At 46.0% G+C, this 13,131-nt stretch overlaps 1 protein-coding gene across 1 annotated transcript in view; it reads left to right on the top strand.

Annotated features, from left to right (window-relative positions):
• The window catches only part of LOC119187201 (nose resistant to fluoxetine protein 6), a 67,517-nt gene that overhangs the window by 38,791 nt on the left and 15,595 nt on the right, over positions 1-13,131 (top strand). The window contains exons 11-13 of the mRNA XM_037435432.2: positions 1,218-1,297; positions 2,440-2,562; positions 4,609-4,729. Coding sequence (XP_037291329.1) covers positions 1,218-1,297; positions 2,440-2,562; positions 4,609-4,729 — 324 coding nt within the window. The remainder of the gene's footprint in view (positions 1-1,217; positions 1,298-2,439; positions 2,563-4,608; positions 4,730-13,131) is intronic.

Below are 13,131 nucleotides of genomic sequence, written 5' to 3'. Positions count from 1 at the left end.
GACAGCGCTGATGGAATGACGCTACACTGATTCCTTTGAAGCATTTGACTGAGGAAAGGTAAGAATGCAGGAATGAAGAGCTGCTATATTATTAAAATACGTTGTCTCTGGTTCAGCACACCTCCGCGGCATATAGGCGTTATGAGCCCAGCTGGACACCAGTGGACCATTAAAATCGAACACATGGAAGCCGACGTGAGCACCGAAGAATGCGGATGTTTTATTGCTGCAACAAAGTTTGTTTGCTTCTGTGGTGCGTTTCTACTACTGGAGAATGGCCACAAAGCCGCGGGTGAAAATGGAGGGTGGAGATGAGTCAGAAAAACGTTGGTGTTCCTGAGTCGAGAAATCTATTAACTGAAGAGAGGGTACAGAACAAAAGTGTAAGGCAAGGTTCAGTCGTATGAGTCGCCTTTTTTTTTTGAAATGTGATTTAGAAGAACCGAATTCAGGTTCGACTCGTACATACAAAAGTTTATTGACAGCATGCAGGGCTGGGCAAATATATGAAGCAATGGTATCAACATATGTAACAAGAAACTGTGACAATAACTGTTTGCAATACGAAGGTACGATGCTAGCAGAACAATGCATCCCATTAGATTCTTGCTATATGTATGTTGTAAAATACTTTGATACATTAGCGAGTTCCGGAATATTTGCTCCATTGTTGACGTGATTATGAGTTTTCAGCTAGCTATCAATGTTCACTTTGGCATTCGTAGTTTCTTCATGCGCTAAAGACAATCACGGGAAAATATAGATGACGACGACGTGTTACATCTGTTCAGCTCGCCTCCTTCTCTATTAGCGATTTTAGCGCAAGAAGAAACTGCGCACCAGCGATCCAGGTTTACTAAAATCTTTCGTCCTGTAGTGGATATAAAAAGACTGATGGTGATGCTGGTATTGATGATGAAATATGTAACGACATCGCTTCAGGAAATGACCACATTAGGTTCCTGGTGAAACCCAACTCTTTGGCAGTAAAAAAAAAGGACATTATTGGAGTTTTCAGAATCTTTCTACTATATCGATACTGCTTGATTTCGTTGCGTGACGATGCAAGCTTGCTGCATTACATAGCGTAATATGCAATTGAGGCTATCATTTTTTCTTTGTTGAAATGGTCAAAGCTAATTTGAAGCTCTCAGCAGCGAATGAAAAGAAATAAATTAGTAAATACCGCAGCATCTCACGTGGCCATTCTCACGCAGTGCTCCGGTCACCTGTGGTACGTAGCCTGCGACATGCAGATATTTACCCTCGTCTCCGTCCTCTGCATCCTCCTCTCTATGTGAGTGCTTGGTAGGTCGTTCCTCATTTGCATGCTTATTTCTCGAGTCACACGACTTGTTACTTCACAGTTTGGTTAGTAACAACAATATTGGCAGTCCTACAGAGAGCTACCATGAAAAAGTACGAGCTCATTGGTATATTTACAGGTACCACAATAATCACCGCATATTTATACCAGTGCAGTGCACATCATCAATTTTTGGGGTATAACGCCCCAAACTCACCGTCTGAATATGAGACACGCTGTAGTGCTGGTCTCCAGAAATTTCTACGTTCTGAGGTTCTTTAACGTGCACCTAAATATAAGCACAAAGGCCTCAGGCATTTTCGCTTCCATCGAAAAATGAAGCCACCATAGCTTGTATTCGATCTCGCTCTCGATCTCGATCTTGTATTCGACCACGGTGGTCCAGTGCCTTAGCCACTGGACCACCGTGGCGGGTGAATGCAGTGCGTAGTGACGCGTTCAGGCTAAGAGTGAAGGTGACGTAACAAGCGAGACGATTTGCTGTGGGGATGTAGAAAAACAGAGAGCGAGAAAGTTCTTGATTGAATAGCACCATGATTAGCCTGCGCATATTTGCTTACTTGATAATATCCTAAATCTCCACAATTATACGACAGGCTCCAATGGGGGGGGGGGGGTAGGTTTTGAATAAAATTTGACTAATTAAGATTGATGGTGCATATGTATATGAATAATACATGAATGTCATTGCAATTTGCCACTGACTTGATTGCGCTGCGGCGGTTGGTAATTGAACCCGCGTCCTTGGAATTGCAGTAAGACGGTAAGTTGGGCCAGTTGGTTGGGGTTCATAGTGAACTTCTTTACAGCGCAACACCACACACAAGAAACACAGACACAGAGAAAAAGCGAAGGAGCCTTTTATTTTTCTTCCTTTTTTGCTCCTTGCCTGTGTCTGTGTTTCTTGTGTTGCGCTGTAAACAAGTTCACGATAAATCCTCGGACATCACAGGACAATCTTACAGTCGTCAACATGCCGCTGCGCTGAAACGCGTTAGAACATATGGTTCTTTATAAGGTTGTTAGTCTGTGCTAATGTTATATTTTTAAATAGTTTGTGAACAGTAATTTGGGTGCTTGACAGCCTTGGTTCTTCTCTCGCTGGTGCTTAGGAACGCATGGTTGGGCATCGCTGCCATGGTACTCGTGTCCGTTGGCTGCAACGCCTTCATTGCCTACTTCACGCACAAGACGCAGATTGGACCTTCACGAGTCAGCTCGGGTGGCGACGTTTCGTGAGTGGGGATCTACGTCATATGTAGCCAGCATTTAACCAGGGGAAGATTAAGAGTGTAGAAGGCGTTCCTTTCAGAACCACGCTGAATTATCATGCTACATAGACATGTCATGGCAAGGAAAAATAATGAACCTGGGACGTGCAGCGAGCTCGAGTTCTTGGTCTGTGGAAAGTGCCTGCAAATGGATAACGAGGCCTGTGCATCCGTAAATCTATCACCCAAATCCACGCACTTTCTCACCCAGTTTGCTCTGATCGAAACCAAGGAGCAAGTTTCATGGTTTCATATTCTTGATCGCGGCACGCTGACACAGAGGAAAGACGGTGAAGACAGGAGCAGGGCGAGCACTGTACGTTATTTTTCCTCGGTCTATTATGCGAGCACTGTATGATCAAGAAGATTAAAACTGATGAACTGGTTCAGTTTGCAACTTTAATGCAAGATTTATGCGAACGCTAATGCTAGCGTCTCTCATAGCTGGCTTCATAGTTAACTACTAAAAGAAGTATTGAAGTATAGCACGCGTAGCGCTTTCTTTTGGCCTCGCGCATTTGTCAGCGTTATGTTTATTCAAACAAGCCACCGTGCGTTTGTGCTTGTTAATTCACACACGCATCAATTCTCACTCGTATTGTACTAATTATCGACAAGTAATCATCGCGACAGTTGAACAAGTGATGTTCACCACGTCTGAAATGAGTCGCTAGGGTGAACTTCCTGCCACTTTTGGACTGCGTTCATTTTCGTTTGTCGAGGCATACCACCACATCTGAAAGCAGTTCATTAGCTCGTGTGACTATATCACTGGTGAAATGAGACTACCACAAGTGGAAAACATTATTCTGTTGGGAGAGCAACAAGGCTTGTCCAAGGGGGTTTCTCCGCAATAAGCATGCGCTAGTGGAAAAGTGTGACTTAGCGATGTACTTCCTCATGAAATGTTATACAATGAAGCCTATTTACAATACTGAGTGAATAAAAACATTTTGCTAGCAGTGGAGAGTGCTATTTTAATTAAAGGGTAAGTCAGAAAAAGCTCATTGACTGAGGTGCCATGCTTGACGCACCTTTTTGACGACACTCTTTCTTCTTTCTATCTCCCTCATCCAATTCCCACGTGTAGGATAGCAAACCGGTTATTCTAGTTGGGTTAACTTCCCTACCCTTCCTTCTCTGTCATTTATTCTCTCTGTCTCACTGAAGCAATAGTGCCACTTGAACGTTCCAATTTGTTACTACTGCTATTGAGTGGTTGTTTGTTTCAGAACATTGGTGAATAAATAAATAACAATGGAGCCAATGAAAACACATGTAACCCAATTGTCGTTGTATAACGATTAGAATCTCAGTTATTGAATGGAGATTACTGCATCTTAGGCTTAATCATTGTGCCGAGATGGTATATGTTGTTATACCCGGTTTCGCTTACAAAGCTTCATTAAGAACGACCTATATTTCACATAATGGCATAATTACTCATAGCGCACATCACTGGTTTACAAACAGCAAGTAAGCAAAAACATCGTTGCAACAGTTAACTTCTGCAGGCCTGCATTCACATTTAGTGCTTCGTTTAAGCAACATGATGTGGCCTGCAGCAAGTTCCTCAAATTGAAAGCACATTTTGTTCAAGCTTGACTTAACAACTTGTCTTGCAATAACTGATATTCAAGGGTCTTAATAATTTATTAATTTTCAGTAAAAAAAATTACCTCCCTTAATAATATATGGTCGTTTGATTAGTGCGTTGCACTCGGCCGCATATAGCGAAAATTTCCGAAGTAACAGTTCTAGAAGTTTACCATTTTAAGGAGGTTATTCTCTCTTAGTTTCGGTATTTTGTTGCTTTGAAGGTTTCTCCTTTTGAAGGTTACAAAAGAAAGCGCAAAGGCCATGGATAAACAAATGACAAATTTCGGGTGTATTTGCGCTCGGCCAATTTGATAAAATTGTGCCGGAAATTGTTAGCTGTAGGTGTTTCTGCATGAAGTCACCGAGTCACGCGTTGTTTATGCTTTTTCTTTTTTTGTGACGCACTCTTAGGAAGATGATGCAAGCTCTTGATCTGATCCATCAACGACCGTACCCGCACATTGGATCGTACGTGGCCGGAGCCCTGGCGGCATTCGCTTTTCTTCGATTCCGAAATGTACGCATCAGCAGGGTGAGTGCGCTGCGTAGAGCCAAGAGAGTGAACACGTTTCTTCTTTACAAGGAAAGAGAACTGAAACTTACACTTAAGGCCTTCCTGTTCGCAAGGAAACAGAAGAAAAATTTATACTTCGTGTGAGCGAGATAGGAGATGTAGGATTTAATGTTGAATGGAATCCCTGTGAAGTCTGTGATTTCTCTGGGTTTATTTCATACTACCGGCGATATAGGTTTACAAAAGCGCGCAAACGTGTTCGCTATAGAAAATATGTGAGTTCAAGAGGGCTTCAAAGCATACTAGCTGAGGTAAAAATTTGGCATATTCCATGTACATACCTTGGGAATCCATGTTATGCCAAACATGCAGATGGAAGGTGACTGCGTTGTAATTGTTTTTATTGTGCAAAACATTACGAAGTGGCCTTCAGATATGTACATATGCACAAACAGGTGCACGTTAAACAGCCGCTTGTATTTTATATAACGGGTTGTTTACACTTGCTGAACGGTGCCAACAGCAACATAGGTATTAGCAACACTCGGAGCGGTAAGCTGAGTTAAAGCGCTGCTGCTCGTAAGTATGGTATAGCTCCGGACAACACTAAATGAATCAGCTAGTGTATAGCGCAATACTACGATCGAGGTTAATTGAAAGTCACCGCTGTATCATACGAGTAAATGTGTAACGTTTATAAAATTAGATAGCCAGCACTGTAGCCACGATTCACGTTTAACAAACATTAGAGTCTATTCAAAAACTAGTTCTGAGACCAGGCATGGCTCTGTGCAACATTTCTAGACATTTGCTTGATAGCCACGCAGAATGGCACAGAAAAAGGCAAAGAAAAGTCTATAAGGAAACGAAACAGAAAAGTAAAAGTAATGTAACTACTTATGCACACCGAGTAGTTATATTACCTTTACTTTTCTGTTTCGTTTTCTTGTAGACTTTTCTTTGCCTTTTTCTGTGCTTTTGTTTTTTTCCCTTACTCATCAATTTATCTTTGTGCCACATGGTTTTTGTCACATGATTTACTGTCTCCTCTATATGTTTTCGCGCTCTGCGCAATAAACTGAGTTGGAAGTTAGCGCTCGCATTCTTCATGTCCTTCTAGTCTCTTTGTCGTCGTTCTGTTCTCGCGCTATAACTATCGTCATGTCATACCAACTAGTCCAAGCTGCCACACTTCTGAGTTACATTTCTTGTTATTTGGGCTCTTTTTCGTGTGTTTTTCTTCATCAATCAGTCCTCATAACCCTCATCGCAGTCTCCATTTGCCGTGAGCGCACCTTTAGTTTCTGAATTCGCACCAAGCACCTGCCTCTGGACGTTAAAGCCTTGTTTGGAGGTTGCCACCCTTCTATCGGCCATTGTATACGGGGGTGCGAAATTCTGTGGTCTGAAAGGCACCGACATAAGTGCACGTACCGCAACGCCTTGTTTGTCCAGCTTCAACAAACAGATCTTCCACCGGGAGTGAAGAAAAGAAGATGGCGAGAGTACTGCGACCGAATCGAACACACTGCAAACAGCTTGTGGTCACATGAGCTAACTAGCCTTCGTGCGCAGTGCCCGACAAAGTACCGGCAATTGGGTGTGGTTCACTCTTGCAGTGATGTCGTCCTCCCAGACTACGTTCACAACACCCTCGCCCTAGGTCCGAAGTTCGCCGTCGACCGAGAGAGGTCCGCACCCGAGCTTCTTTCAATGGTGCACTCTGTTGCTGGCCGCGCCTCACCAGAGGATTCAGACAGGTGCATCGCAGAAGGCGTCGACGTGCTCCTAGGGGGTAAGCCTACTAGCGCCAGCCTTCCGTTGCGGAAGACGGCAGAGTTTGTGAGAGACAATCAACTTTGTGTCGTGTCGTCATGTAAGGAGGGTGGTTTTGCTGTTCTTCCTAATTGCCTGTCCTAGAAAAGGCGGTCACAGCTTTTGGATCTGTTTTCAAATGTTGTACCAACATTCGTCTAGATAGAGTAAAAACGCAAGCCAAGGAAATGTGTCGTAGAGATGAAACAGTTAGCACAGCTTGTTAGTAAAAGCGACAAAAATGGGCTTAGCATGTTTGTTTTTTCTGCCAAAACACATAAAGTTGACATGCCCTTTCGAGTCATTGTGACAGAAAGTGGAACGTGGGAAAAGCAACTTGGCTTGTTTATTCAGACCCATCTAAAATGTCTAAAGATTGATGACCCATTTCTGATAAAAAACTCGCAGGTACTGATAGAATTTTTCAAACAGTCAAATTATACTAATGCTTTCGGTTTTTCAATTGACATAAAGGACCTATACTACTCACTGCCTCACGATGAGTTATTAGAATGTAAAAGGAATAACAGAAGTCTTCGGGGGAATGAACTTCCAATTAAAACTGGCGTCAGTGCACGAGATTTTCTTGACCTTGTTTTGCTGTACCTTACCTCTACGTTCGTTCAATGGAATGATTACATATATCTGCAGAAAAAAGGTGTTTCAATCGGCTCATGCATAGCACCTCCACTCAATGATCTACTATCGCCAAAAACGAGCAATAATGCAGAAAAAGTTAGAGGGCACGCACGTTGTCAAAGTATTCAGATACGTGGATGATTTCTTGGTTCTTTTAAATTGTAACCCTTTTATGTTCCACTCGATTGCGGTTCAAACAATAGGCGTGTTCGAAGATTGTTTAATGCCTCTTGTGGTGACGCATGAAATGCCCAAGAATGACAATTTATGCTTTTTGGATTTAAGATTGTTTTTTTAGCACACAGCACATTTGTTGGTGTTGTGAACCACGTGCTCAGAAACATTTACTTCCTTTTTCTTCCGCTCACAGCAAGTTAGTTAGGCGAGGCATAGCACGAACCTGTCTTGAAAATGCCTTAAATAGGTCGTGCGTTCACAACATCTCTGCGAACTTCAAAGCTCAAGTTTCCCAGCGTAAGGCTTCGGGTTTTCCTGAGGCGTTCATTGCTTCTGTTGCTGAGACTATCCTGCGGACTAATAGGGCAGAGCAGAGGCAGCGATAGGATCTGAGCAACACGGATACAGAGAGTGAGAGGATAGCCGTTGTTCCATACAAACACCATATATCACACAGGCTCAAGAAAATCAGACAACGTGTCGAAGTTCGTGTGCTGTTCTCTGCACCATTCAGAATATTCAGGCTCACCAAATCCACTAGCCCCCTGAAAATGCCGTCATCGACTGAATGTAGAGTTCGGCATATAAACAGGTATGTGGCATGCTCCCGGGAAGGTGTCTATAGGACCTCCCTTTCCTGCGGTGCTTGTTTTGTCGGAACGACCGGAAGGTGTCTGAACGATCGACTGAAAGAACGCGCTAACAATGTTAGAAACGGGAAATATGGTTTTCTTCCTCAGCACTGCACTGAGTACAACTGTGTGCCCCGTTTCAAGGACACAGTGACGCTGTACAAGCACAGAGATGAGCGCACCCGAGTCATCGTCGAGGCCGCGCAGATGGCACGCGAACAGGTGTCATGCATTAGCAAGCCCTCCGTGTCTCTGTCTGTCCGAGAAGGGACTAACGTTCCTCGAAGTGTGGCAGCTTGGGCTAGCTGGTATGGCATGACAATAGCTATAGCGCGAGAACAAAACGACGACACAGAGACAGTGTTCTTCGCGCCCTTCCTGTCTCTGGGTCATCGTTTTGTTCTCGCGCTATAACTGTTGTCATCGTTCATCGAAGGTTTCGGTGCGCGCAAGTAGTTATATTACTTTTACTTTTCTGTTTTGTTTCCTTATAGGCTTTTCTTTGCCTTTTTGTGTGCTTTTGTTTTCGCCCTTACTCATGTAATTATTCCTCTTTGGGCCACATGGTTTTCGTCACATGGTTTGTTGTCTCCTCTATATGTTTTCGCGTTCTGCGCAATAAACTCAGTTGGAAGTTGGCGCTCGTATCCTTCTTGTCTCTTTGCCCGTCGTTCTGTTCTCGCGCTATAATTATCGTCTTGACAAATAAACTTTTGTTGTAAGTCAGTGCTGTGTATGTGTCCGTCCATGCCTACTTTTCATATTTCGCACTGTTTCTTTCCAATATAACAGTCCTTTGACTAGTTGTTACGTGATGCTACTGGTTGTTTAGTCATATAACAGGTGACCATCATCGCTTTTGCATTTCGCTCCTTAAGTGAACTGCATAGACCTATGAGTGGCACATGGACATAACATAGCAAGTTTCAGAAAAGTTTCCTGCCACAATTGTCTGCAAAGTACGAAGATTATAAAATTTCAAATCAGTGACGTCACGCGCAAACATTTCGAAGCGAAGCTGAAGAACGAAACTATGTTCTTAATTTCCTCTTTTAATAATGAACTTGCGTGGCGAAGTTAACGAGATTAGAGTTCTCATGCAGTGTAGATATTGTGAGCGCAACAAGCGAATGACTCTTTATTCTCTTTGTAATCATCATCACCTGTACATCTTCTTCATCTAAGAATATCATCACCGGCGTGATTGAGCTCGAGCCTGGCCGAATAAACCGGTTCCTCACAAGTGGTGGACTGTGCTTTTCGTTCCCTCAAGTCCTCTCGCCCGTTCTCGCTGGAGCTCCGCTCGGGTCGTCGCGTACAACCCCCTGCCATGGCTGCCCAAGAAAACCCTGGCCCATCCAACGTCGCCGTCCTACTGCAGCCACCGCCCCCCGCTCCGCCCAACAACACACGCCTGCGTGATCCACCTGTGTTTTCCGGTCTCCGAGGCGATGATGTCGAAGACTGGATCAAGAATTACGACCTCGTCAGCGATTTGAACAGGTGGGACAATCCACACAAGTTGCGCAGCGTCCCATTTTACTTGTCCGATGTTGCGAAAACTTGGTTATGGAACCACCACCCGGATCTTCCCGACTGGGACACTTTCGAGCAGCAAATTCGTCAGGTATTTGGTGCCCCTGCAGTTCGCACTGAGGCAGCAAAGAAGAAACTCGCTCAACGCACGCAGCTGCCGGGTGAATCTTACACCTCTTATATTGAGGATGTCCTTGCACTGTGCAAGCGCGTTAACACCGGCATGTCTCAAAACGACCAAATACGCCACATTATTAAAGTCATTAACACCGTCGCCTTTAACGCCCTCGCCACGCAAAATCCTGCCACCACCCAGGACGTGATAACCATCTGTCAGCGACGTGACGAGCTTCAGTCTCTTCGCCTTTGCTACGATGCCACCGACGTTCCTTTGCCTGCACCCCTCGACTTGCGTGCGCTTATTCGCGACATCGTTCGTGAAGAGCTGCACGGGCGCTGCTCTTCCTGTGCTGTCGAAGTTACTTCACCTCCTGAAAAAGATAGCTTGCGAGACCTGATTAAACAAGAGATCGCCTCCGCATCGCGTGCGACGTGTTCCAACAGTCCCTGCGTGCGCCAGACGCGCACGTACGCCGAAGTTGCCGCGCTCTCTGCCGCACCCACCGTTTCTGTGCCTACAACAGCAGACCATACGCCTGTGGCTTCATTATCACCGCCAGTGCGTGCAACACCTTACTACGCACCTCAGCGCCCACCTCGGCCAATCTGTTACTACTGCGGCTATCGAGGACATATTGCTCGGTTTTGTCGAAGGCGCCAACAAGACGAGCAACGCGGCTACGCTCCCGAAGAACATCGAAGCTTCCGTCCGACCATGAACTACTTACGGCCACCCCCCCGATCGTCTTATTACCGTTCACTGTCACCTACTTACCATACGGACATGCCTGGGAATTCCCGTACGTCTCGCCGCATGTCGCCTTCGCCAGGTCACCGTTCAGTGTCGCCTCTACGCCTCTACTTGTGAGGAACCGGTTTATTCGGCCAGGCTCGAGCTCAATCACGCCGGTGATGATATTCTTAGATGAAGAAGATGTACAGGTGATGATGATTACAAAGAGAATAAAGAGTCATTCGCTTGTCGCGCTCACACTAATTCCCCCGCGCGGTGAAAGCGGCCGCCTGGTCGCTTGACAGTATTATGAAATGCGTCGCGCATAAGGCTTTAAACGAGATACGTGCACTATCTCTGTTCCTCGGCAACGATGATCAGGACTAGCGCTAAGAGGAGAAACGCGGTAATTGACAGGAGATGTCTGTTCGACCACCGTGTATGGCCCAATGAAGCGACTGATGAATTTGTCGCATAGGCCGGGGACGCGTAGTGGAGTCCATAGAAGAACTTCGTCACCAGGGGAAAAACTCACAACACGGCGAGACGAGTCGTAGCGAGATTTTCGAGTGTCTTGAGAGAGGCCGGTGTTAACACCGGCCTGGTGACGGCAGTGTGCGAGACGAGATAGGAATTCTTCAGAGAAAGGAGCCGTCGAGGGTGCAGGGGCCGAAAGGAAAGAGACATCCATAGCGAAACTCGGCGAGCGACCATGGACGAGAAAAAATGGAGAAAAGCCGGTAGTGCGTTGAGCAGCCGTATTATAGGCGAATGTCACGAAGGGTAGAATTGTATCCCAGTTCGTGTGGTTGGGGTGAATGTACATGGCGATCATGTTCGATAGGGTCCGATGAAACCGTTCAGTCAATCCGTTGGTCTGCGGGTGGTAGCTAGAAGTGGTCTTGTGAACAGTGTTCGAGGCACGCAAAACTTGCTCGACAATGGAAGATAGGAAGACTTTGCCAAGATCACTGAGGAGAATGCGTGGAGCTCCATGACGCAAAAAGATGTGGCGAAGAAAGAAATCGGCGATCTCAGTGGCAGTCCCAGATGGTATAGAAGCTGTTTCTGCGTAGCGGGTAAGGTGGTCGACTGCCGTGACAATCCAGCGATTCCCATTGGATGATATTAGGAAGAGGGCCATACAAGTCGATTCCAACGACTTCAAAAGGTGAGGCGGGACAAAGAAGAGGTTGCATTAAGCCAGCCGGAGCAGTTGTCGGTCGTTTTCGCCGTTGGCAATGGACACAGGAGGCGACGTACTTAGCGACGGCTGAAGAGAGGCCAGGCCAAAAACAACGACTTCGTATTTTGTCGTAAGTCTTGTGGTAGCCTAGATGAGCAGCGGTTGGATCATCATGAAAGGCTTCCAGAACTTCACGTTGCAGAGAACGTGAAATGATGGGTACCCACTTGTTGCCATCGATGTGGTAAACGTAGCGACATAAAGCATCACCGACAAGCTTAAATTGTTTAAGTTGTCGACGGAGTCTGGCGTTTGGAGGAGTTGTAGAGCCGGTCAAGCGGTCAACAATGGTGCGGCAGTATGGGTCGACACGTTTTTGTGAAACAAGGACGGATAGGGTGGCAGGTGATGAACTTAGCGCTGCGATTAAAGAGGTGCTGTTGTTTTGGAGTATCGATGGTGAATTGCTTCCGCTGGGCAAAGGACAGCGCGATAGAGCATCAGCATCTTGATGCTTCTTCCCAGATCTGTAGGTGACATTGAAATCATACTCCTGTAAGCGAAGCGCCCAGCGACCAAGGCGACCCGATAAGTTTTTCAGCGATGAAAGCCAGCATAGGGCGTTATGGTCGGTCACGACGGTAAAATGACGGCCGTGAAGATATGGTCGGAATCTTTGCACTGCCCTAACAACAGCAAGGCACTCCTGCTCTGTGATAGTGTAGTTCTTTTCTGGAGCGGTAAGAGCACGACTTGCGTAGGCAACGACGCGTTCGCGTGAGTTTTTGTCACGCTGCAAGAGTACCGCACCGAGACCATGACTACTTGCGTCGGTGTGAAGGGTGGTGGGTGCGGTGGAATCGAAGTGGCACAGTACCGGATCCGACGTGAGGGCTTGCTTCAATGCCGTGAAAGCGCTTTCGCAGTCTTCGGACCAAATGAAGGGGACGTTCTTTACGAGGAGTTGATGGAGCGGAGACGCAAGTTCCGCGAAACCACGTATGAAGCGCCGGAAGTAAGAAGATAACCCAAGAAAGCTGCGCAGGTCCTTCTGACGTAGTGGACGAGGAAAATCGAGGACAGCGGCAAGCTTCTCGGGGTCGGGCCGAATTCCTTCTTTGCTGACAAGGTGGCCGAGAACCTTGATTGTCTTGCTAGCAAAGGTACATTTCTTGGTGTTAAGCTGTAGACCGGCTTTTGCAAGGCATGTGAGGACTTCGTCAAGACGTTGTAGATGCTGCGAGAACGTGGATGAAAACACTACTATGTCATCGAGATAGCACAGACATGTTTTCCATTTCAAACCACGCAATACGCCGTCTATCATGCGTTCGAAGGTGGCGGGCGTATTACAGAGTCCAAAAGGCATCACATTGAACTCGTACAACCCATCTGGCGTTGAAAAGGCGGTCTTCTCTTTATCAGACTCCGACATTGGTATCTGCCAGTAGCCTGACCTAAGGTCGAGGCTGGAAAAATACTCTGCGCCCTGTAATGAATCGAGTGCATCGTCGATCCAAGGGAGGGGATAAACATCCTTGCGCGTTATTTTGTTTAGCGCACGGTAATCGACGCAGAAACG

This window comes from Rhipicephalus microplus, chromosome 3 (assembly GCF_043290135.1).
Source record: "Rhipicephalus microplus isolate Deutch F79 chromosome 3, USDA_Rmic, whole genome shotgun sequence".
In the NCBI taxonomy this organism is placed as follows: domain Eukaryota; kingdom Metazoa; phylum Arthropoda; class Arachnida; order Ixodida; family Ixodidae; genus Rhipicephalus; species Rhipicephalus microplus.
Note: the sequence above shows the minus strand (reverse complement) of the source record. Positions and strands in the feature narration are given on the sequence as shown.